Source organism: Bos taurus, chromosome 13 (assembly GCF_002263795.3).
Source record: "Bos taurus isolate L1 Dominette 01449 registration number 42190680 breed Hereford chromosome 13, ARS-UCD2.0, whole genome shotgun sequence".
NCBI lineage: Eukaryota > Metazoa > Chordata > Mammalia > Artiodactyla > Bovidae > Bos > Bos taurus.
In genome coordinates, this window is record NC_037340.1 from 17,541,730 (window position 1) to 17,568,036 (window position 26,307).

Consider the following 26,307-nt stretch of genomic DNA (forward strand, 5'->3'; position numbering starts at 1 on the left):
TGAGGATGCTCTCTGAGATCTGGAACTCTGGGTGGATGGGGAGCACCTGGTTACTGGAGTTCCAGAAGCTCTCCTGTGACCCTCAGGGGGCCAGGGCTGAGCACCATCACTGAAGGGAAGGTGGAGGGGTGGAGCAAGGGTTTCCTTCCAGTTACTGAGCCAATGACAAACAGGAAGAAGAGGCTGGGGTGCCCACAACCCCTTTGACCCGAGTCACACCTGGCTCGAGGGACCTCCCTCAGCCTGGCCTTCATGCCCCAAGCACTTGGCAGATTGCAGCCATGCAGGGAAATCTCAGGTGTGAGTGTAACCTCCAGGGTGGGTGCTGTGGCCAGGGCACCTCATGGGCCTGCTCCAAGTCAGGGGAAGCATGGTCTGCAGAGCGCCTAGGCCCTACGAGGTGCCGACAGAGGGTGAAAGGGCACAGTGACTCCTCCGGCGCACGTGGCTGGGAGAGCGTGGGGCAGAGGCCCTAACCAGGGGCCGGATAACCCAGAATGTGTGGTCACAGCTTCCCCTCCAGGGCTGGGCTCATCAGGACTGTATTATCACCCTGGAAGACCCACTCACCACGGAAACAGAACAGCAGGGTTGTGCACTGCAGCCTACAGGTTGCGGCAGCTGCTGGCCGGTGAGGGACAGGAGGTCAAGGACCTCAACGCAAGGCAGGTGGCTCAGCCGCCTCCCAGAGATGGGCGCCGAGCCAGGACGCATCCCTCAGGTCCACTCACGAAAGGTCAGATGGGCTGAATCCCAGGTTCCCCTTATTTCAAAAGTTTCGTGCAAGTATGTACAAAGTAAACTAAAATTAGCATCCTGATGTCTTTGGCAAGTACAGTTCCTCTTTTCTTAACTATTTTTATTCATTCATTTTTTGGGTGCACTGGTTCTTCACCGCTGTGTGAGGGCTCTATCTAGCTGTGGTGGGCGGGGGTTACTCTAGTTGTAGGGCTCAGGCTTCTCACTGCCGTGGCTTCTCTTGTTGCAGAGCATGGACTCAGTAGTTGAGGCTGGTGGGCTCTAGAGCACAGGCTCAGCAGTTGTGGTGCACTGGCTTCGTTGCTCCACAGCATGAGGGATCTTTCCAGACCAGGGGTTGAACCCCCTGTTCGCTGCATTGGCAGGTGGATACTTATCCAATGGACAACCAGGGAAATCTCCAGTTCCATTTGTCTGAGCTGGGTCTCCTGGTAACCACTTCTCCAGTGCCTGATTCTACTCAAACCTTTGAGATTGTTAGCTTATGTGGCCCATGATAAATAGTCATAAATCCACTAGTGTCCACAAAAGCCTCTTGGCCATTCGGAACTGACGAAGATGTTGCCCACTCAAGGGATCTTCTCCCAGAGCTGTGGCGGAGTTTGCTGGGAGAGGGCTGGCCGGGGTGGGTTCACGGGAGGTGCTGGTCCACTCTCTTCTGAAGCTGAGAAAAGACACTGTTCTCAATGTTTTCATTATCCATGTCTTGCACTCCCCTGCAGAGCCAGATCTTACTTCCAAGTCAGACACCAAAGTGGCCACAAGGCCAGCTACTGGACCAGGCTCCAGGCTGCCATCCACAGCTCCTCCTGTGGGAACCACAGGGGTAGTCAGTAAGGAGACCACCTACGTCCCAGCTCAGACAGCAGCCAAGGCTCCGGAACACACATACCCGGCCTTGCAGGACACGCCCGGTTAGTGCTGGCTTTGCCTGCTGGAGGACAGCGCAGCTCCCGGGGGCTGTTTCTGAGACGCGGGTGCAGATCCAGAGTAGGCCGATCACATCACACCATCCAATCCAAAATCAGGATGACTGCGTGACCCTCTGCCTCCTGCTCTCTGCCACAGCCTTCTCGCTCTGGCCTGTGCTCTATGCTCCACCCTGCTTCAGAGGGGAGAGAACTGTCTTGCCCCACATTAAGTTGCATGGCAGAGCCTTTGCTGAGAATCTGATTAAGATCTGCCTCCTCCTGACATGGGAGGACAGAGGAAGCTTTCTGCCATCTGGAATCACGGTGTGAGGGATGGGGGCATGCTCTCTGGGTAATCTGCATGTTCTGTAAATGTGCCTCTGATTCCTAAGCATGGCTCAGCATGGAAACAAGTGATCCTGGTTCTGTGCTAAAGTTAGTCTGATTTTGCCGGCTGTGAATCTCTCAAGGCTTTAATATGAGAGCCAAACTGTCCTGGAGTTCTCCTGCTTAGAGAAATTAGTGCCTTCAGGACCATGGCAATAACTGAGCTGTAATCTCTTCCCTGCAGGTGCATATCAGAACAATCCCAGAGTTGTGACCGGTGAGTATTTTCCTTGGTCCTTTGTAGTTATATTTTATCTGCATCAACTGGTGGTGTCTATGTTCAGGGGACCTCAGTGCCAGGGTGCTGGAAGGTCCTGACTTACGCCTGCTCTTCCAGTGTGGTCACCAACAGCTGCCCCTTTCACTCTCAGAAGTGTTTCCGTGTAGATGAGTTACATGATTGTGCTGTTTACAGTGTGTGCAGAATTCTAGGTTGGCTATTTATCTTAATGTTGGTAGGTTCTCACTGTCAGGCGATCGGTACAGAAGCCAGCGTCGGTGCACCACAGGGCCCCCTCGTGCAGCTGTTCAGGCCTACTAACTGGGGGCTAGACTCATTCAGGACCCACTGGAAAACCAGTTAACATGATTAAATGATATTCTGCCATGAGACGCACTTATCTTTCACAGGGAGTTAGCACTATACACTCAACAGCGAGAAGTTCTCGTCCTTGGTCTAAAAGGCATCTTTACAGAAGACACATGACTTTAAGGCTGGGAGAGACAGAAAGTCCCAGAGAGTATAAGGAGGAAAATGGAAAAGTGCTTGCAAGAATGAAAGACAAAGAGGAAGGGAAGAGAGAGAGAAAAAAGGAGAGGGGAGGAAACAGAAGCAGGGAGAAATGCAAGGAAACAGAAGCAGGGAGAAATGCAAGAATGCAAGGAAACAGAAGCAGGGAGAAATGCAAGTTTTCAGTGATTAAAAAAACTATAATTTCAATGCAGGCAAAAATTAATTTCTAATTTCTATTCACAAGTTTCCTGGCTAGAGAATGATTCAAGTTTTTGTAGTTATATTTTATCTGCATCAAGTGTGTTCTGGGAAAAAAACCAAGTGGCTTTGGTCGTTTTTGCATTTAGTTGATTAGAATGGTTTTAAGAATGATCAAAACATATGCCAATGCAAGATATTTTTAAAAGGCTCTCTGGAGAGTGTTTTCATGGAAAAACTGTGGCATTTAATGACAATGATGTTGAAACAAAAGTATGTTTATCATTTAAGAGGTGGCCAATAAGTCAGAGAGCTGACCAAATTTTTCTCCTTATGTCACATATTACATTAATCTTTCTACAGACTTTTACATTTTTTTAGTCATTTTCTTGAACTGTTAATATTTGCCCAGGGCTTAACAATTAAAAGTTATAAAAGGCTGTACGGTAAAAAGCCCATCTCTGACTGAAAGTCCCCCTGCAGGCAGGCAGGAATTCCTGCTACTAGATTTCAGGGTATCCTTCAGAGAGAGTCAATCTGTAAATAGCATGTAGAAGATACACGATACAGGTAGGTGTATTATTTTCACTGTTCTGCATCTTGTCTTTACCTAATGGTATGTCTTGGAAATTTTTTCATATCAATAGACGAAAAAACCACCTCATTCTTTCCAACAGCTCAGGATATTCTAATATATGGATTTGCCAAAATTTATCTAGCCAAAACCCCTACTGGGCCTTGGGGTTGCTTACATTCTTGGGCTACGTAACAAAGGAGGACTAACTGGAAAACCTTATATCGCTTCACACACGTGCAAGGATGGTGGTGGCGCTGGTTTAGTCCCTAAGTCATGTGTGACTCTTGTGACTCCATGCCAGGCTCCTCTGTCCATGAGATTTCCCAGGCAAGAATACTGGAGTGGGTTGCCATTTCCTTCTCCAGGGGATCTTCCCGACCCAGGGATTGAACCCCCCAGTCTCTTGCATCTCCTGCAGTGGCAAGTGGATTCTTTACCACTGAGCCAGCTGGGAAGCCCATGTACAAGTATATCTGAAAGAAAAAAAATCCTACAAAATTTGAGGGCCATTTTTTTCCAAAGTGGATTTCCAAACTATTTTATTATGAGATCTAATCTGTATTTCTTTCCAGTTCATGACTTTCACTGGATTAAAATATCAAAAATTCTCTCCCTTATTCTAAAATGCCAGATAATAAACATTAACTGAATACCTACAATAGGCAAAGATAGCTCTGCTCAAGGAACTGTGGAAATACAGAGATTAAAAAAAAAAAAAAAAAACTTTAAATCTTTTATGTGGCATGAATAAGATTTCTTTTCTTCCAGACTGCTTAATGTAGACACTAACTATAAGACAGGCCTAGTCAGCAAAGACATGAAAATGAGATCCATTTAAGTTTTATCGGCTAAGAAGATAGGAATTAAAACTAAAACCCTGCTGCTGCTGCTGCTGCTGCTGCTGCTAAGTCGCTTCAGTCGTGTCCGACTCTGTGCGACCCCATAGACGGCAGCCCATCAGGCTCCCCCGTCCCTGGGATTCTCCAGGCAAGAACACTGGAGTGGGTAGGTGTCTAGAAACACTTAGTGATGAACAGTTTCTCCAAAGTATGTCTGTCACACACAGTCCCAGCCACCTGGGCCCTAGGAGTGTGCCCCGCCGGTTACAAGAGGCAGGGACACTCATGGCACCTTGGGCGTCGGTAGGGGCTCCTATTTCTGCAGCAATAAGCCACTGATTGATCATCTTTGGAAGATGATATAAATAATGCTTTACCATAGCAGTTGCTCAGTAGATATTAATGTTTTAATCAGTCCACTGGTATTACCAATATCAGTTCTTAAAAAATGAATCATGTAAATGATTATCATGACTTTTATGTATTTAAAGATATTTTTTGATGTGGACCATTTTAAAGTCTTTATTGAATTTGTTACAATATTGCTTCTGTTTTATGTTTTGGGTTTTTGGCCCTGAGGGATGTGGGGTCTTAGCTCCCCGACCAGTGACTGAACCTGGACTGCCAGGGAAGTCCCTTTCACAACTTTTAAAAGTGGCTCTTTTCGTGCAACAAAATGGTAAATAGTAAATGTTCCATAAGTGAGGGAGCAAATACTCATTGGAGTTTGAGGGCTCTAACATTTTAATACATGTTGAGGGAAATGGTCCTCATTTCACTATCTTCTATATCTATGCACTCACTTGGCAGCCTTGTTTTGTAATCAATAACCTTATTCGATGATTCCAATGTCTGCCTCTGCTCCTTACCTAGGCTATTTTTGAAGATTCCTGGTTGTGAAATGAAAGGATAGAATGTCAGCTACGACGGCGTTTACACTGCCATATCCATTTAGTGCACCCGAGGGGAAGGGTTCGTCTTTCAGACTGTATTATACCTCCATCTCTCAGAGCAGAAGTACATCTGCTGCAGTTTACATGCTCAGCCTTTAAAGGGAGCTACTTCTATATCATATCATTTGTCTGTTCAAATGATACAAATTGAGCTCCCATCTTGTGCCAGACATGGTCCTAAGCTGCAACAACATGCAGATTTCTCATTAAAAAGCAAATGGCACTTTACACGTCCTTCAGCTGCAGTTCAGTTCAGTCTCTCAGTTGTGTCCAACTTTTTGTGACCCCATGGACTGCAGCATGCCAAGCTTCCCTATCCTTCACTATCTCCCAGAAATTGCTCAAATTCATGTCCCTTGAGTCAGTGATGCCATCCAACCATCTCATCCTCTGTCATTCCCTTCTCCTCCCACCTTCAACCTTTCCCAGCATCAGGGTCTTTTCCAATGAGTCGACTCTTCTCATCAGGTGGCCAAAGTACTGGAGCTTCAGCTTCAGCATCAATTCTTCCAATGAATATTCAGGGTTGATTTCCTTTAGGGTTGAATGGTTTGATCTCCTGGCAGTCCAAGAGACTCTCAAGAGTCTTCTCTAACACTACGGTTCAAAAGCATCAATTCTTCAGCACTCAGCTCTCTTTGTGGTCTAATTCTCACATCCATACATGACCACTGGAAAAACCATAGCTTTGACTAGATGGACCTTTGTTGGCAAAGTGATGGCTCTGCTTTTCAATATGCTGTCTAGGTTGGTCACAGCTTTTCTTCCAAGGAGCAGTGCTTTTTAATTTCATAGCTGCAGTCACCATCCACAATAATTTTCAGGCCCAAGAAAATAAAGTCTGTCACTATTTACATTGTTTCCCCATCTATTTGCCATGAAGTGATGGGACCAGATGCCATGATCTTAGTTTTTTGAATGTTGAGTTTTAAGCCAGATTTTTCACTCTCCTCTTTCACTTTCATCAAGAGGCTCTTTAGTTCCTCTTCACTTTCTGCCATAAGGGTGGTGCCATCTGCATATCTGAGGTTATTGATATTTCTCCCGGCAATCTTGATTCCAGCTTGTGCTTCATCCAGCCCAGCATTTCACATGATGTACTCTGCATATAAGTTAAATAAGCAGGGTGACAATATACAGCCTTGACGTACTCCTTTACCTATTTGGAACCAGTCTGTTGTTCCATGTCTGGTTCTAACTGTTGCTTCTTGACCTGCATACAGATTTCTCAGGAGACAGGTAAGGTGGTCTGGTATTTCCATCTCTTTAAGAATTTTTCACAGTTTGTTGTGATCCACACGGTCAAAGGCTTTAGCGTAGTCAATAAAGCAGATGTTCTGGAATTCTCTTGCTTTTTCTATGATCCAACGGATGTTGGCAATTTGATCTCTGGTTCCTCTGCCTTTTCTAAATCCAGCTTGTACATCTGGAAGTTCTCGATTCAGGTACTGTTGAAGCCTAGCTTGCAGGATTTTGAGCATTACCTTGCTAGCATGTGAAATGAGTGCAGTTGTACTGTAGTTTGATCATTCCTTGGCATTGCCCTTTTTTGGGATTGGAATGAAAACTGATCTTTTCCAGTTCTTTAGCTTGCAGAAGTTTAATGGTTTAATTCCATCAATTAATCATTTATTGATTACCCACTCTGAACCCAGCACTTCCTATGTGCTCAGTATAGGAAGACACAAAAGAGAAACCATTGGCAGGGACTAAGGTGTTGACATTCTCATTTCATAACTGCTTTCAGCGAATGCAGGCACACAGCATGTCAGAGACCCTACTGTCTGCCTGAGCTAGTTTGAAGGTACTGCCAAGAAATGATGATTCCCTGGATATGCACAGAGAACACTTTTTAAAAACTGAAGTATAATTGATTTACAATATGTTAGTTTCAGGTGTGCAGCATTTTTGTAGATTACACTCCATCCATTCATGGCATTGAAACACGTATAATATCATATGAGAAACGAGTCGCCAGTCCAGGTTCGATGCACGATACTGGATGCTTGGGGCTGGTGCACTGGGATGACCCAGAGGGATGGTACGGGGAGGGAGGAGGGAGGAGGGTTCAGGATGGGGAACACGTGTATACCTGTGGCGGATTCATGTTGATATATGACAAAACCAATACAATATTGTAAAGTTAAAAAAAAAAAAAGAATAGCCAGCTACCAATAGATGATAAAAAAAAAATAAAAAAAAAAACAAACAAAAACTGAAGTATAGTTGATTTACAACAATATGTTAGTTTCAGGTGTGCAGCATTTTTGTAGATTATACTCCCTCCATTCATGTTATTACAAGATAATTGTCTGTAAGCCCTTCTGCTGCACAGTATATCTTTATTGCTCATCTATTTTGTGTATGGTGGTTTATATCTGCTAATTCCCTATCTCTGATTTGCCCCCCTCTCTTCCCTCTTTCCTTTGGTAACCACAAGTTTGTTTTCTCTGTGTCTGTTCCCGTTTTACATATACATTCATTTGTGTTACTTGTTAGATTCCACATATAAGTGATATCATACAGTATTTCTCTTTCTCTGACCTATTTCACTAAGCATAATATACTCTAGGCCCATCCACACTGCTGCAAATGATAGAATTTCATTCTTTTTTATGGCTGAGCAATGTTACACTGTACATAAATACCACCTCTTTATCCATGCAGCTGTTTGCGGACATTTGGGTTGTTTCCATGTCTTGACTTGGAAAACAGTGCTGCTATGAACACTGGGGGCACGAATTAGTATTCTCTGTCGACTTGTTGATGGTGGCCATTCTGACTGGCATGAGGTGGTACCTCACTGTGGTTACAGAGGACTCCTTCACCCACACTGAACATGGTCCACTGGCCACCTCGGCTGTCTTCTCCACTGCAGACCCAACATCACCGTAGGCTGAAGGCCAGGCAGGGGCTCCTGCCTTCTGGCCTGTGCAATAACCATCTTCTGCTTCCTCTCTCAAGCTAATCCTCCTCCCTTCTCTGTCTCATCAGATCTCTTTTCCTCTTTCTCCAACCCACGCAGCCTGCTAGGAAACATAAAAGGTTGGAAAACATGACAGTTGATTTATTAATCCACTGTTTTGGCGATTCTGGTTTCAATCTCTTTACTAAATTTGGTGATTCTTGTTTCAATTTCTTTACTACATTTGCCTGGAAATAACTGGGGAAGGAACCAACTGTCTGAGTTCCAGGGGCTGAATTCAGATTGCTTTGTCATATCATTGGCTCAGGACCCCTCTTTGTACTTGAGTCTGAGTCCGCAGCTTCTATTCTCAGTTAGAAACAGGAAGCAGCACTGTGAAAGTGGAACTAGAGTTAACACTAGCTCGCCTTTTCCAATAAATCTCTCCGTGGACAGTAAATGCATGCCAACCTGATTAGTCAACGTGAAGGAATAGTTTACTGGAGGGTAAGACATCTCTGCTAAGAAATTTGTCTTTTAGTCATAATGATGATTAATGTTAAATTTAGAAGCTCAGAACAACGTTCACTAATTTCTCATGTTTTCTCTTATTCTTTTGGAATAGCTTTTCTAAGTTTTATTTACTTAGGTAAATAAAAGTAGTCTTGTTTTTGTAACTTTAGTGTCTCTTCTGATTGGAGCGTCATTGCAAAAAGATCGGGGGTGGGGGAAAATGCAAACTTTTTAAAAAAGAAAATAAAGTTATCTACAAGCCCAAAGAATTACTTAATACTTGGCATATATTCTTCAAGACTATTTTGTGTATATGGACACATACGTGGCTTACTGGAAATTCTTTTATTTATTTTTATCTCAACCAGCTTTTTCACTTAAGACTTTGTAGACATCTTTCTGTGTTAACAAATGTAGATTTCAAAGTTTTGGAAAGCTGAATAATACTCCATTGTATGGGTATGCCACATTTCATTTAACTGTCTACTGATAAGAGATTTAGATTAATATTTAAAAACAATTATTTTAAACAATGCTTTAGTGACTACTCCTGTGTATGCATTTCCCCTTTTCTTAGAATACATTTCTAGAAGTGAAATTAGAGTCAAAAGGAATGGTCTTCTCTGAAGCTTCCGTTACACATCACCCGTTTCCTCTTCTAGCCTGTAGAAATCTGGGTATGTTCCCTCATCCTATCTCTAGCTGTTTTTGAGGACAGTTCTAGTTGAAGGCCAAGTCCTTGCACACACAGCTGTGGCTGTCTGTCTAGGCACAGGTCTGAAAAGCTCAAGGCTCCAGGTGATCAATATGCCTCCTGGGCCACAGTGAGACTCCTGGGTCCACAGTTGTTCAGGTTGTCACCTTAAATTTTTTAAAATTTAGTTTATTTTTGGCTGTGATGGGTCTTCACTGCTGTGTGCACTTTCTCTAGTTGCAGTGCTCAGGCTTCTCGTTGCAGTGGCTTTCCTCCTCATGGAGTACGGGCTCTAGGGCCTGCATGGGCTTCAGTAGTTGTGGCTCCCGGACTCTAGAGCACAGGCTCAGTAGTTGGGGTACTTGGGCCCAGGTGCTCCACAGCAAGTGGGATGTTCCCAGACCAAGGATCAAACCCATGTCTCCTGCATTGGCAAGTGAATTCTTTACCACTGAGTCACCAGGGAAGCCCCAGATTGTCATCTTAGACGCAGGGCACGTTGGTGATTTTTGCAGGGAGATTTCACAATATTAAAGCAAAATGGCCAAATCTGCTGGGAGCTTCTGATGGATACAAGTGTTTTAAAAAGAGCATTGTTTCACCTGCTCCTGGGCCCAGCCCTCTTGCATCCACGTGAAGGTCCCACCCTCCCTAACAACTCCCAAACAACCACTGTGGCTGTGCTGCCGGGAAAGGAGTGTCCTCTCTGCCCTGATGTAGAAAGACAGAACAGCGTGGATCTCAGGATCTGTTAGTAACTGTGAGCTGGTTGGGAAGGCATCTGGATCTCCCTGCAGAAGCGTAAACTGTACAGAATTTTCAGGCTCAGGAACGCTGGGACTTTGAGCAGGGTGCCGACTCATTCTGCTCTCTTTCCAGCAGCCGTCTCAACTGTCACTGTGCTCTTTGTAGTATGCCTGGTGTTTCTTCTGGGACGTTGCCTGTGGTCAAGGTGAGTAGCACAGGAGACCCATGCTGGACAAGAGGCTTCCTCCCCCAAGAGCAGGGTTGCATCTGACGGCCTGGCTCTGCCCTTGCCAAGGAAGACCCTTTCCTGGCTGGAGGTGTGAGTGCTCCCACCCACTCTGTGCTGGGCAAAAGGGGTGTCCGGGCCAAGTGGTCACTGAGTCAGGCCTGTTCCCTTCACTGTCCAAAGGCAGCCTGCAGGTCACTGGTCAGAATCTGGGCAGCCAGAAATGAATGGACGGCATGGGGCCAATTCACCAAAAGCCAATTCAGAGGGAAAGAATGTGCCAAGTAACCGATGTGATGGACGTGCAATTTGTATGATATATTTACGGACTGTTCTTCTTGAATGTACTTGTTAAATACGGGCACACGTCCCCATAAATAGGCTTATACGTGTTGGCCTTGGCATTTCTAATACTAGAAATTCTATATTTCAGCAAGACTGTTTCTGCCACTTGCTGAAATTTCAGCTTTTATTTTTCTAATCTTTAGGCATTTTTACCATTTCTTCATAAAAGCCTTAAATAGCATATTAGCCTTAATTCTGTACTTCCATCAGCTGGTGACCAGTATTTTACCATTCCATAGTGATATGGCTGTTCCAGACATATCAGGTGTGTTGAAACTAAACTTTCAATCACTAGTCACAAAAATTTCTTCCTAAATATTATATCAATATAAAGATTATACCACTCTTCGAGCCTAACTTTGACAAAATGAATATTCCACGAAATGGCACTGCAAAGCCAAAATATAAAACAGCCATCAAAATATTCACACACATCTTCAAAAGCTATTAATATCACCCTATGCAAAAAGAAATACCACAAACTTCATAGTCTAGAAATCAAGAAAAGAAAGCTGATATTTTACTTAAAAATTCATCAAAAAATCCCCCTAAATGCTAAAATATTTGCAAAATAGAAAATTACTTTTAAAAGGATTTTAAGAATATCATTACGGTTAAATAATTTCTACATAAAATGTATATAGAATTATTCTTAGGAGATAGAATATATTCATTGATTATATTAAAAAAGAATAAATATACAATCTTTTTAAAGAAGACATTAAAAATATATTCTTAAAAAGAATTTGTAAATTTGATAAATATGGCCAATAAATATGCTCCTAAAAGGAATACAGCAATATTCACTGGCTGTATTTATGGTACGAGTCATGAATGGATCTTTAAGAATTGGTAAACATGCTAAACATTGCTACTTGGGCATGTGGTGAGCTGATTCTTTCCATAAGCTGATTAATTTGCAAATGGGTTATTAGGTAGATTAGTGATTCGACAAATTGGGTTTTAGAAAATTGGTTTTATAAACTGGCCTAGAGTTCTGATTTATAGTTTAGGCCTCACTCCAAGGAGCTTGAGTGTTGACTCTACGATGTCCTGAAACTTGCTTCTTCTCAGGAGGCAGACTGTAATCCACAGGTCCGCATACTCAGGACCTAAAACACACTTCCAGTGACAGGTGGGGAGGCGTGGGATGAAGATTCTCTGCATCCCCTACTCCTGGCTTCTCAAGAACTGATTATTATATTTGTTTATTTAACATTTACTAAATAAATGTCAGGGCTTACCTGGTGGCTCAGATGGTAAAGTCTCTGTGTACAATGCGGGAGACCTGGGTCCTATCCCTGGGTTGGGAAGATCCCCTGGAGAAGGAAATGGCAACTCATTCCAGTACCGTTGCCTGGAAAATCCAATGGACAGCGCAGCCCCGTAGGCTACAGCCCATGGGGTTGCAGAGAGTCGGACATGACTGAGTGAGCTTTATAACCACTACATCACTTTTATCAGGACTGCCAATGCTGGCTTGGCCAGGCTCCTCGTCACTCACTCCTCCCATGGCACCTGGCACTGGAACCACTGCCTTTTGGCAGGGGGTTGGCAAGGCGGGGGGAGCTGCCCCCACAGTGCTGGTAAAACTTGGTGGACAAAGGGGTGAAATGCAAAATAAGACCTAAAGACCGCCTGTGAGTGGAGGCAGTCTAGGTGCTCTCCATCAGAGTGTCCAAAAGGAACTGTTTGTTGACACAATCTTCTCTGTCAATTATCCTGCTTTCCAGGCGAGCCCACCAGACACCCGGTGTTGAGATGGAGAGCATGGAGAGTGTGCCAATGACCACGGGGGCCGATGCCAGAGGGGAGGACACAGAAATCCACCCGCATGGCCTAGGAGGCTCCGGGGACGCTGAGGCCAGCAGCGGCCGCAGTGAAGGCCCAGCTCTTCCCCAGTCAGAGAGGACCTAGGGAAGACTTGGGGCGCTGGCCCCAGGGGAAAGACCCCCAGGGTGAGGAAACATCCGGCCTTCATCTTACCGACGGCCCAGGTCCAGCATCGCCCTTACCGGTGGGTTCTCTGGGCTCAGGACAGATGCCCGCCGTCCGCCTGCCTTGCCTGCCCGCCCTGGGCGTAAGGCCCAGTTCCCAAAGTCCCAGCCGTCAACAGTTACCCGGGAGGGAGTGAAGGCCTCAGGGCTTCCTATCAGGGCTTTTATTTCATCATGACATTTATTCAGGACAGCTTGTCCACTCGATTCAATCCCATTCCTCAGCCTGACCAGCAGATTACAAAGAGAAGAAACACACCCGAGGCTCCAAGTGAGCTACAAGACTCCTCCTGGATTGGGAGGTGTTAACAAGGATGACACCAGCATTTCAACTCGTAAAACCTTCTCTCGGCCAGGTGCTGTGCATGCATGGAAAGGGAGCAGAGAGACTGTGCCTAGTGGCTCCTCTAGATTTAAGGATTCAGAAAGAAGAAAACTTGGTGACGTTTTTCTATAGATGTGCATTTATATTTATATTCTTGTCTTTTATATCTATGTATTGTAAGATTTGTATTTTGAAATTTGTTCCTTGTACAAACAATATGTCTATTTTCAATTAAAAAAAAAAAAGATTGCACTGAAAGAATCACTGACGAGAAATGTACCAGAAAGAAAAAAAGGAGATCAGGAATGCAGAGTCCCGCATGACTGAGGTCAGCTTTTCTGAAAGAAGGAAAAAGTCTTGCCTGCAGCCGAGTCAGACTGTGGCTTTGGAGAATTTCCGGTAGCATTTCTACGTGAGAAGCACGTGCGTGTCTGCTGCACACGCTGTTCCTGTGTTCTTTCCTCCTTTGGTGTTTATGTTTGTTTATAAAATCATGGGCCTTGTCCCAGCTCTTCATTTTACAGATGGGAAAACTGAGACCTAGAGAAGTGACTTGCCCATTTACTCATGCAGAGTCTGCACAGAGTCGGATGGGGGCAGGTACAGGGGCGGGACTGTAAACCAGGTGTCAGCCGCCCCATCACATGGCCAGGGTAGCCGGGACGGGGAGGTGGACTGGAGGCAGAGCAACCAGTCCACCCGCTGCTGGGGCTCTCAGTGTTCCTTCTTGTGAATTTCTTCAGGTCATGAATTTAGATGCCTTCATCAGGGCTGGTGAACTGGGATGACCCTGAGAGATGGGATGGGGAGGGAGGTGGGAGGGGGGGTTTCAGGATGGGGAACACATGTATACCCAAGGCTGATTCAGGTCAATGTATGGCAAAAACCACTACAATATTGTAATTAGCCTCCAATTAAAATAAATTAATTAATTTTAAAAAAAGAGTGAAGGAAGAAAGGGTGGGAATGCTAAATAGCTGGTGTTGGGGATTTCAGAGATGTACCATATTCACTGTCTCTTTCAATGAGCAGGGAACACTGCTAACACTCGAGCTGAGCCTTACATACACTTGGTTATCTGGTTATCCTTACATAGCAGCAGCAGCTGGTGGATCAGAAGTTAAAGTGTCTGCCTGCAATGCGGGAGACCTGGGTTCAATCCCTGGGTCGGGAAGATCCCCTGGAAAAGGAAATGGCAACCCACTCCAATATCCTTGCCTGGAGAATCCCATGGACAGAGGAGCCTGGTGGACTACAGTTCACAGAGTCACAAAGAGTCGGACACGACTGAGTGACTTCACTTTTACTTTCTTTTATCCTTACATACACTGGTTACCTACACTTTTTTGTTTCTCTCTACAGCTGTTTGTCCCTAAGTTTCTAGAGTTATTAATGCTTGGACCCAGTTTGTTCTTTACAAGAATTTTTAAGTGCACGACCCTTGTTATTTTTAAAACTTATTTAACAGGAACAACATCAACAAAAAGGCACAGGTTCAGTGGAGCCAGGGATTCGAAAGGTTTCTATAAGAGTCGGAGACGACTGAGTGACTTCACTTTCATGCATTGGAGAAGGAAATGGCAACCCACTCCAGCGTTCTTGCCTGGAGAATCCCAGGGACAGGGGAGCCTGGTGGGCTTCAGTCCATGGGGTCGCTAGGAGTCGGACACGACTGAGCAACTTCACTTTCACTTTTCACTTTCCTACATTGGAGAAAGAAATGGCAACTCACTCCAGTGTTCTTGCCTGGAGAATCCCAGGGACGGGGGAGCCTGGTGGGCTGCCTTCTCTGGGGTCACACAGAGTCGAGCACGACAGAAGCGACTTAGCAGCAGCAGCAGCATGGGATGGAAGAAGGCTGGGTCACAGGGCTAGCTCATGGATTTATGCACATCCTCCTGGGGAGAGTGAGTGATGTGATGCTGTGGAATCACCTGACTCATGTCCAGCACGAAGTCTGCTGTCCACCAAGCACCAACCAAGTTCAAGCTGGGTGAATTATATGTCAAAAGTTAGATCTAGACATAGCAGCGAGCAGGGCTGGGTGGAGCTGCGGTCTAAAAGGGCCAAGAGGGCTTGGGTAGGGACAGATCAATCACTCATTCAATGAGGGCTTTTTTAATTTTTCCAGTCCAAGGGATAAAATGAATTCTTTTACCAGCTGGTGCAGTCCTTCTAGGGGAAGGTTTAAACAACCTCTATAATGCCAAAACATACCAAGGCCCCAGAATGCATCCATCACGCAGTGAACATCTTGGAAAGAACTATGTGTTCATCTTTGAATTCTCTCAGAGACTGACACACTGCCCTGAAGGTCATTAACAGATGCTAGATCAACAAACTAAAAGATTCCATTGGAGAAGGAAATGGCAACCCACTCCAGTATTCCTGCCTAGGAGATCCCATGGACAGACGAGCCTGGCGGGCTACAGTCCATGGGGTCACAAAGAGTCGGACACGACTGAATGAACGATCACACAATGTATCTCAGGCTAAGACCCTATGGGTGCCTATGATTTCTGTAGCCCATTTTAAATCATCCCTTTAATAAATTCTCAAAGTCCATAATTCTTCACAATCTATATAAAAGAAAAAAATAGGTTAATTAAAATATTCCAAATAATAAAATCAAAATAAGGTCAAATGTTCTGAGAGCTGGTTCTCAGGCAGAGTTAAAAAGAGGTAACCTGGGGACACTCAGCACCCAGCTGCCTATCCTTCTCCGACGTCTCCGAGCACCTCGAGTTCTACATGTCCCCCGTTTCTACATGCAGACAGCAACTGATCCCAGAGGGCTGACCTGGGCGGACACCAGGTGCCCAGAAGTGAGGCGTCATCACGGAGACCACAGCAACCTACCCGGGAGGGCAAAGGAGTGCACGTGGGGTCTCCGGTGCCCTTCTTCTGTTGCATCAGGACTCGTTCCCATCCCCTCACACCTGTGCCCATGCACAGGCCAACTGTGAGTTCTCCAAAACCACCACTTCCCATCCGACCTGGAAGCCTCGACTCAGCCAACCGGGAGGGTCCTGCAGGTGGACCCGATGTGATGCCGCCTCCTTCGACCTGTCACCACGTGTCGGGCCTCCCCAGAAGCAGCTCCAGACCACTACTGCTTGCTGCCCTTGGGGGCTGACTGGGCTCAGCCAGGCAGGTCTGCTCTGCACGTCGTCAACTTGTCTGCATTCCGTTAGTCGCTGGGCTGAGCTAGAAGACCTGAGAAGACCTCCCTTGTGTGGGGCCCTAGCGCTCCGTTGCATGAATGCTCCATGTGGCTAGCTTGGGCTTCTTCACAGATGGTGGCCTTGGGACAGCCAGACCACTTCCAGGTGAAAGAAGAAACTGCCAGGCCCCTTAAGGGTGGGGACTGCCACATCTTATGGGCACATCTGTTTCATTTCATTGGTCAAAGCAAGTCGCTGGGCCGCCCAGACTCTCGGAGATGTGGTGGGCTGACAAAAGAGGAGGGAAGGAATCAGGGGAACCATCTGGGGAGATTCTACCTTGGTACTGCCCAGGGCCAGCATTTGTCTTTCCATCCTTGGTAGTCCGTAAATGCCAAGGAGTGTTGGATGGATGAGTGAGGAGAATGATAGGAGTCAGCACCTGCCAGGCACTGGGAAGAGTCCATCTTTTTATTTTTAGTGGAGAAAGCACACAGGACTCAAAAGGATGTGAGCTCTACAGGTGTTAGAGGTCTTGAGCCCAGATGACACTGTCAGTTGGCTATGAACCTACATAATTCATATTTTTCCCTGCTCTCATTTCCTGTCCTACACAACATTTGTCACAAAGAAAACTGCCTATCATCTTTTTTACCTTGACTTGATCAGTAAATAAGACTTTCGTCTTTATAAACTCTCTTCTAGATGTTAGGAAGTAAGAGAACAGGGACCAAAGGGGCACATTTAAGGGTGGTTACATGTTTCCAACTGACTGATCTGCTTCAATTCTGGCCTCAGAATTTCAAGAACCTAGCTGAGAATCTTGGGTTTACTTGTTGGTTTTCCCATAAGTCTTGAAGGCAAAGAAACCAGCTCAATTCAAATCAAAGCATCCCCAACACCTCACACTGTCAGGAACAAATCAGGAACTCAACATGTGACATTTTCACAGAATTTATAAATATACGGTGTTACAAGTATAAAGGAGTCATGGTTCACTTTTCTCCCCTAGGGTCCTGTCTATGAACCCACCCATTCTACTTCTCTGGACCTGAGTAACCTGGGGTGTGACGCTCTGTCTTCTCCAATTTGTCGTTGTTGCTCAGTGGCTGTTGCGTCCAACTCTTTGCAAAACCAAGGACTGCAGCAGGCCAGGCTTCCCTGTCATTCACCGTCTCTCAGTTTGCTCAAATTCATGTCCATTGAGTCAGTGATGCCATCCAACATCTCATCCTCTGTTGTCCCCTCCTCCTGCCCTCAATCTTTCCCAGCATCAGGGTCTTTTCCAATGAGTCAGCTCTTCTCATCAGGTGGCCAAAGTACTGGAGCTTCAGCAACAGTCCTTCCAATGAATAATCAGGGTTGATTTCCTTTAGGATGGACTGGTTGGATTTCCTTGCAATCCAAGGGACTCTCAGGAGTCTTCTCCAACACCACACTTTGAAAGCATCAATTCTTTAGGGCTCAGCCTTCTTTATGGTTTGACTCTCACATCTGCATGTGACTACTGGAAAAAGCTTTGATTAAACACACCACTGTTGGCAAAGTGATCTGCAATCATGTTGGAGACCTCTCGCCCACACGCAGAGAGGCTGATATCCCCTTCTCCGGCTCCCACCAGGGTGCAGATCCAGACCCACGTGAGGCCCATCGGATGCCCTCACCTGGTGAGAAGCACTGAGTATGGAATGAGGAAACACAGCAGAACTGATGGAGCGGCAGCCGGCAGTGCTTTGGAGGCACCAAGTGGTTGTCATGCTGCCGTTGTCTTAGCTCTCCAGGCTGCCTCAATTCCTCCCAGCTTTCCTAACCTAATCCTCCAACTTCCTGTGATCCTCCGAGCCCCCAACATTCTTCCATTGCATCTTCTTTCCTTATTACAGACTGTTTCCATCACTTGTCACCAAAGCATTCCCACCAGAATGATTTGGTAGTAGAAGCAAGTATTGCTAATCACAGAGAAGTAGGGAAGGAGGAATAACTCTGAATCGTGATCTGCCTTACAGATGACAGAAAAACAGCATAAGTTCTGCTAACAGCCTGAGATGGAGCAGGAGTGGCCTGGAATGGCACACTCACCAACTGTGCAGCTTTGTGGTTCTCCTACAACCCCCTCCCCTGCTCCAGGGGTTGCTGTGACCCTAGGTGGTTCCAGGACTGCTCAGTGACTATTATATAAACAAACTGAAACAAAAGCAGCCTTGAAGACTGAAGGTTGTGCAGGGACTGGTTGCAATCAGCAGAATCTTTGGGTCCTGCTCAAGTCCCAGGCACTACCCAGGGGGCCCTTTCTCATGGACTCCATCACCATGAACTTGGTTATCTGTACAGGACTGTTTCGTCACATATCTGGGCAGAGAGCCAAAGGCACTAATTACAAAACTCGCATGGAATCTTCAGAATACCCTCTGAGAAAACCGACATCAGGAGGGCACCAGAGTTGCTCTAACTCCAAGAGGTCCAGCGCCCCCTGCGCTACATGAGGCTGCAGTGTCTCTGGTCTTCCAGAAACCTCTAAGGTTTCCCAGAACCCTTAGAGGCTGCTCAGCTTGGGAGCTTCCCAGGGGAGAGCTTAGAAGGAATTCTAGCTGCTACTCTGAGTATGGCAGCTGTATTTATTGTGAGTAAAATTTGGTTTGAAGAATGCCATGGCTGAGAACATCTGAAAGCCTTCTATGCTTTGTTTCCGACAGATCTGGGTTTTCGGAAGAGCTCCAGTGCCAACCGTCGACGTGCCGGTGGTGGAAACACCATGGGTTTGGAGATCACACTGGTTTCAACCTGAGCACTATGCTACGTGCTACTGATCAACCACCCTAGAGCCTGGCTCACCACCTGCTCCCCCAGGCTTTTCAGGAGAGCTGAATAAGGTGACACTTGGTGTCCCAAGTGTGTCTACCAGGCTCATAAACATTGAAGTTGCTTCCTGGATAAGGTCAATGTAAATACTGGACAACCAGGCCCCAGTGGCTGCCTGCTCCCTCCCTCCTTCTCAAATGAGTTCCCACTTTGGGGTATTAATTCCCTTCCACACTGTCGTGTGCATCAAAGGAAGTGGACCTCACCTAGACTCCAGGAAAGCAAATCTGGATTACTCTATGCATCACCAACTCCAGCCCACATTCTGCCCTCTACGGAAATATTCTGCCCAGGACTCCCCTGTCCTGGGTCAGGCTTGCTGTTTGCTAGGGAAGGTCCTCCTCATCCTGACTGGCCCTTTACCGTGCTGGGATTCAGCCTTCCTGCAGCTTCCTAAGGAAGGCAGCGTGGTGGATGACATTTTTACATGTAAAAGCGTCTTTATTTTACTGGCCCTTTGGTTGGGTTTGGGATGCTAGGCTGGAAATCGCTTTCCCTGGGTTCTGAGGTGCAGCTCCTCGGTGTGGAGTTGCATAACCTGAAGATGTTTCCACTCCTGGACCTTTGCACACAGGTAATGCTCTTCCTGTAGGATCTCCATCTCTGGCTCGCTGGAGGTCTATCTTCATATATTTTGCTGATCATTTCAACCTGCAAACTCATAATTCAGTTCTGGGTGATTTTTCATATTAAAAATGAAAGTTGCCAGCTTGTTTTCTTTTTGCCAAACTCCTTTGGCATTGAGATGCTCAACCTCTTAAGGCGGTTCTGATCACGTGTCTCCTTTCAATCTTTTGTTCAACTTCCTATATTATTTTTTCAACTTCTTTCAACTATTCTATTGGTTTTTCATTTTATACTTTTGTCTCCAAATACACACACACACACACACACACACACACAACTGATCCTGTTATCTCATGCATACACTGTCTTCTCTTATTCTTTGAATACATTTAAGAGATTTAGATTTTTCTTTTCCTTGTACAGACCGTTTCTTTCAAGTTGATTCTTTTCTGTTTTGATATCCCACTTTCATCTTGGAGGCTCTTTTCAGATGGCTGGAGATCCACATTTGGTTGGTCTGCGGCTCCTATTTAAGGGTCGAGCACTAAAAACTTATTTGAAACCCTGGGCACTTGGGTAGTCTGATGCCGATACGGGTTCCAGGGGGCCAGTCACCCAAGGAATCTACATCACTGTGGGTGTTTCACTGAAGTTGGGTCTACTCCCTACAGAAGTTGCTGGTCTCCCATCTAGCATGTGCATGCATATGTATAAAACTAGGATGTTGATTCCTAACCACACCCCCACCAAGGGGACGGTGTCAGGAGATGGGGCCTTTGGGGGTGATGAGGTCACGGGGTGAAGCCCTCGGGATGGGATCAGCGTCTTGGGAACAGACCCGAGAGCTCCCTGCTCCTTCCTCAGGTGAAGACACAGTGAGAAGATGCTCTCTGTGAACCAGGAAGCAGGTGCTCAACAGCCAGGTGCCAGTGCCTTCCCCTCACACTCCCAGCTTCCAGAGCTGGGAGGAGTTGGAGTCTGAAGGTTACAAGCCTTCTGCTGCAGCCGCCTGAGCTCGAGACGATGACGGCCTGTGTCCACCGTGGCCCTGGCCCTCAGCTGTGCCTGGTCTCTTTCAGGAGAGCCTCCTGTTTCATCCTTCCTAGAGACCAAAGCTCTGGATTCCGCCAGGGTTGAGGACGAGACGTTGCCCAGTTTCACAGGACAGCAAGGAGGATGTAACTGGCTTTTATTCAAACTCTCGGCCACTGTTCCTGCTCCACCTTTACTCCTAATTCCCGGGGTCCCAGCACCATTAAGTCCCGCCCCTTGTCAGAGTTCTTGGGCCTGGGGAGCTGTCAGTCATCACTCACTTATCTGCTTCCCAACCTCCAGACTCTTGTGGCTGTCACTTTCTCCCTGTTGTCTTTGTCCGAACAGGTTTATGCCTTTAAAAAAGGATCCTATTTGCTGTCCCTGAAGTATGGCTTCAGGAAGCAACCAAAGTACACATGTATGACTGGTCTATGATCATGTTCGGTTACCTAAAGGCCCCATCTACGTTAGCCCCCGCAGTCCAGCTCCTGGCCTCACTGAACTGACCACGCTAACACCGCCTCTGGCTTTGCAACTTTATTCCCCACCCGTGCTGGTCTGGGCAGTGCTGGACGCTGAAGCCACTTCCACTTAAACCCCTTCCTCTCCTGAATTCAGCAGCAACTCCATCTTTGGGAACTGGCTGTTGCCTCTTCAGAGAATGCTCTTCCTTTCTCAGCTCAAGCCTGGTGTTCCTCTGTGCTTTCTTTTCTGGACACTATGGTGGAGTGGACTCGTCAAAACCCTCATGCTGGTCTTCCTCACCCGCCACTTACACACGACAACTCTAAACTGCTTCCAGTCCATGCCAGTCTGCTGACCTATAGACCTGTGTCCCCACCAGCAAACCTACTTGGGTTTCTTATAAGCACCCAAACTTGGACAAGTCAAAACCAAATCCATCAGTGTTTTTACACAAACCTACTACATCCCATGTTTTCTGTCCCAATGAAGGGTACCCTCACCCACACTGCAAATGAGCCCGAAACCCAGGGGTCTTGTCAGGATTCCTACCACCGACTTATTACCCCCAATGAAGCCCTAAGTCCTACTGATTTGACCTCTTTAATCCCAAAAGCAGAAGTTCTCAGAACTCAGTGCACATCAGAATCACTTGTAGGGCTCGTTAAACATCAACATCAACCACATGTCCCTCAACAGATGAATGGATAAAGAAGATGTGGTACATATATATACAATGGAGTATTATTCAGCCACAAAAAGGAACAAAACTATGCCATTTGCAGAGATGTGGATGGACCTAGAGGCTGTCATAAAGAATGAAATAAGTCAGAAAGAGTAAAACCAATATCACTCATATGTGGAATCTAGAAAAATGGTACAGATGAATTTATTTGCAAAGTAGAAATGAAGAGACAGGTGCAGAGAACAAACGTATGGATACAAAATGGGGAGCGGAATGGGATGAAGTGGGAGACAGGGACAGACGTATACACAGTGCTATGTGCAAAACTGATCGCCAAGCACAGGGAACTGTACTCAATACTCTACGATGATGTAAATGGGAAGGAAATCCCGAAGAGAGGGGATGCGTGTATATGTACTATAACTGATTCACACTGCTGTACAGCAGAAACTAACAGCATTGTAAAGCAAAGACATTCTAATAAAAAGTAATAATAAGAAGAAGAATACTAACTGCTGGCCTCAGTCTCATGAGTTTTGACCCAGCAGATGTGGGTGAGGAACAGAATGTGCATTTGTATCAAGGTCCCAGGGGATGTGACACTGGCACCTGGGGGCCACACTCTGAGGACCACTCACTAGAGGACAAGCCCATCTCACTGGACCACTTCGCCTGTGCTGGTCCGGCCCAGCAGATGTCATTTCTAGCTGAGATCAGGACTCTGAGCCTCTTAACTGAGCTGACCTTCCCAAAACATCCTCCCATCTACAACTGGAATGCTCTTCCTGAAAAGGAAATCTAATGTCTTACAATTTCTCACTGACTTCTCATAATTTTTGAGCACACCACCCACACTCCTTCGTGTCCAGCGCCCTTGGTGACCTGGCCCTCCCTAGCCTGCTCCTACTGCACACATGCCCCAGCCAAACACATCTCATCTCTCCAAACATTTCCTACAGGTCATACCTTTAGTGACTGCAATTTCAGTTGCTGATATTCTGTGATATTTTAAAATTTCTCTGTACCAATACTTTAGGTTCATCAAATGCTATCACCTAGTTTTTAAAAAAAAATCTAAAATCTGAAATATGCCTTGAGAATAATTTATATGAAAGGAAAAAGTAATGCATAATCTACAATGCACTATGATATTTTAACACTATTTCAAGAATAATTTTTATTTCCAATAACTTCTAAAAACGGATTACATGACATAACAGAATTTGTTTTTATATCGCTAATTCTGCATCAGAACCTCTATATACATGATAAAATCAAAGAAGATGGAGACAAATCAGAAATCCTAACTTTGAAATAAAATACTAGAACTTGCTATTAAGACTGAACATTCTTAAACAGCTGAAAAAAGATCTCATTTAAGCTATCAATGAGAAGGGGTTACTTAAAAATGAATGAACCAAAGAAAAATATCTGGAACTAGCTTATAATTATTTTCCTTATTCTCCCAATTTATGTGGTGTAAAAACAAAACAAATCTCTACAGAAAATGTGCACAAAAACACATTCACAACTAAATGAAATCAGGGAAGCCCCATGTTTTAAAGACTAACCTTTATAAAGGAGCTAAAAGATTTTCATTTCCATGCAGTGCTTAGTTTATATTTTTGAATAACACTTTTATTTTTTTCATCTAATCACTCATTAAAATAATGGATATTTAACACTTATATACACGGGTATGGGATTAGAAGATGCAAACTATTATGTATAAAGTAAATAAGCAACAAAGATATATTGTACAGCACAGGGAAATATAACCATTTTTAATAACTTTAAATGGAGTGTAATCTATAAAAATATTAATTATGTTGTACGCCTGAAACTAACATAATATTGTAAATCAACTACACTTCAATAAAAAAATCTGTAATAAAAATAAATAGAATATAATTAACTTTATAAGTATATTTAACAAAACTATAAATTCTATATAGGACTTTCTATCTTAATAAACTGATTACTGATTTCCTTAAGAAACTAAAATAAATAACATTTCTATTTTTACTGTGTATTTAAAAATTATTTTTCTATTTGAAACACACCAACTATTTGATTTTACTGACATTTTAGAAATCCTTATATGACACTTAAAAAATAAAGTACCAGTATCAATTCCTGGATCCTATTATTTTTTAAATAAGTACCAAAATCCTAACACTGGTGTTTACTGTGGCACCATGACCACAAACACGCTTGCCCTTCACGTTGCTCCTTCTTTCCAGAAGCTTCTCCCCTTCTTTAGTGGGCAGCTAGCCATTCACTCCAACATTAAACACAGCTCCAGCACCACCCATTCTGGTGGTCCCCCACCCTCCACTCTGATGGGCGCCTCTTTGGCCCCAGGGCAGCAGTGCGGCTCCAGCTCTGGACGCCCACCTCTAAACCCCCACACGGCATCACAGTCCTGACTGCCCTCTCTGTGTCAGGACTGCATGTGATTCCAGACACCCATGGTCGGGCCTGCCCAAGAGGTGCTCAGTGGAGGCCTAGGATATACTCCTCCAACAATCGCAAGCACACTCCTCTCCAGTGAGCAGAACAGACTTCCAGAAAACGTGTTCGTGGGGCCCTCTCTAGCCATCCCCTCCACAAACCCTTCTACTGAAAGACTCTGAACATTGTGCCCTGAAAATCCAAACCACTCCCTCCCACTCGCTGCTTTGTTCCGAGTGATCCAGGAGCACCAAGCGAGGCTGGGCCAGGAGCACGACAGAGGGGTGAGGAAGCCCGCCCCAGCCGTGCTCAGGGCCCACCGCGTGAATGCTCCTCCCTGTGCAGATGTTAACGCAGCCCTCACCCTCTTCACACAGCCGCCCCGTCCGCCAGCACCCTTGCTTTCCTCACCGGCCTGCTCGCTCGCCAAGCTCCACCAGAGGCCCGATGTGGGCGAGACGAGGGGAGCCGCATGAGGCGGGAAGCCTGCTCCCCACTTAGCGGCCTGGGCTCAGACACCAGAGCCGGGGAGCTCCGGCAGTGCCCCACCTGCCGTCTGCATCCCTGATGTGCTGCGTGGCGAAAACGTGCAAACACCGGGTCCACGTGTGGCTAAGCCACACCTCTGTGAGAACAGCTGCATTACTGACTCCCCCAGCACCCAACCAGGAACCAGCTGCCTGTGTCCCCGCGTGGTGGCTGGCCGGCCTCGCCCCGCTCTCGGGCTCTGGCCTTCTGCTCTGCCTGCAGGGACACGAGACGTCTAGCTACAGTCGCTGTGCATTTGTGTGTCATGTGCCTCCCCGTTCAGGCTGTGAGCCCCACGATGAAAGGGCGCACCCTGGGTCTCACATGTGCACGCCTCCCCAGAGCATGAAAAATCTCCTTTCTGATGTGTCAGCTGCCCCTGGACATAAAGCCTCCTACTCTGTTCAGTGTGTGATATGAACAGTCACAGACCTTTGACAACAGTAAGTGGAGAAACGGAGAAAGTCCAGAAACAGCGGGGGTGAAGGCAGGGGCCTCACACAGTGGAATGCCAGTGCTACAATGCCTGTTTAATTGAGACCTTGTAATAAAAGTTTAAATACATAAAATGTTTTGTTTTGTTTTTTTTTTTATCAAAAGACCATCCCCCGCGTTCCTGGCCCACTGACGTGGAGGAGGGGCGGCAGGGTCTGGCTACCTCCAGGGGTGAAGACAAAGCAGGTCCAACTTTGGCCGCCGTCATCATCCTTGGAAAATGCTCTGTGAGCGACTCTGGCCTCAGGGAGGGAGCCCCCCACGCCGCTGTCTGCAGGGGCAGGAGCCCCCCGGGCATCCCAGCGCTCAGAAGACGAGGAAGAGCAGGGCCTCATGCCGGGGCAGTACGACATTCTCCACCGTGCGGACCATGGCGCGCACCTGCTCGGGGGAGGCGGTCAGGAAGGCCAGCGGCCCGATGCGCTGCTCCACACATGAGTGACACAGGTACCCACCCTTGTTCTCCTTCCTGTTGCTCTGCAGGGCGGGGTAAGGAAAGGAGGGGAGGGGGACAGTTGGAGGACAAACGTTTTCCACCACCAAGTGTGACCCCCCCCATCAGACTCCGATGCTTTCAGACCTGCCGTGTGGCCCTGAGGTCACACCTCCCCCAGCAAAGCATCCAGGGTGGACTCTGCTTTATCAAGTTCCCAGGGCGTAATAAGGCACGAGATGAAAAAGCCAGGAAAAAGCTAGCTGGGCCCCCAGGAAACAGTCCTCACCTGAGCGTCTGCACCAGCCTGCCTCCCAGACTGCCACCTGGCCTGGGCCCACGGGGTCCAGCGTCTGTGACGCTGAGGTCCACAGGGCACCTCCAGACCTCCTCATGGAAGGATCAGACAAGCTTCCCCTTCACCTCCCTCACCCATGGCCCGGACAGGCTCAGGGCTGCCTGGCAATAAAGCTCGGATGACTGAGCTAAACGCTGGGAAGGGCAGCAGCAGCGGCC

The 26,307-nt window shown here is 46.3% G+C and overlaps 2 protein-coding genes across 8 annotated transcripts in view; one reads left to right on the plus strand and one right to left on the minus strand.

Annotated features, from left to right (window-relative positions):
* The window catches only part of IL15RA (interleukin 15 receptor subunit alpha), a 48,619-nt gene extending 23,352 nt beyond the window's left edge, over positions 1–25,267 (plus strand). For 2 of the 6 annotated variants that reach the window (XM_005214144.5, XM_005214145.5), the window contains 4 exons: positions 1,482–1,673; positions 2,242–2,274; positions 10,349–10,421; positions 12,521–15,677. In XM_005214144.5, the coding sequence (XP_005214201.1) occupies positions 1,482–1,673; positions 2,242–2,274; positions 10,349–10,421; positions 12,521–12,704 (482 nt within the window). In that variant the 3' untranslated portion in view covers positions 12,705–15,677. Of the gene's footprint in view, positions 1–1,481; positions 1,674–2,241; positions 2,275–10,348; positions 10,422–12,520; positions 15,678–18,966 lie in introns of those variants that run through there. The other 4 variants (XM_002692067.6, XM_025000917.2, XM_059892816.1 and 1 more) reach the window with 4 other exon arrangements.
* The window catches only part of FBH1 (F-box DNA helicase 1), a 39,270-nt gene continuing 36,456 nt past the window's right edge, over positions 23,494–26,307 (minus strand). Inside the window, 1 exon segment of one of the 2 annotated variants that reach the window (NM_001099063.1) lies at positions 23,494–25,835. In NM_001099063.1, the coding sequence (NP_001092533.1) occupies positions 25,665–25,835 (171 nt within the window). In that variant the 3' untranslated portion in view covers positions 23,494–25,664. 2 annotated transcript variants of the gene reach the window in all.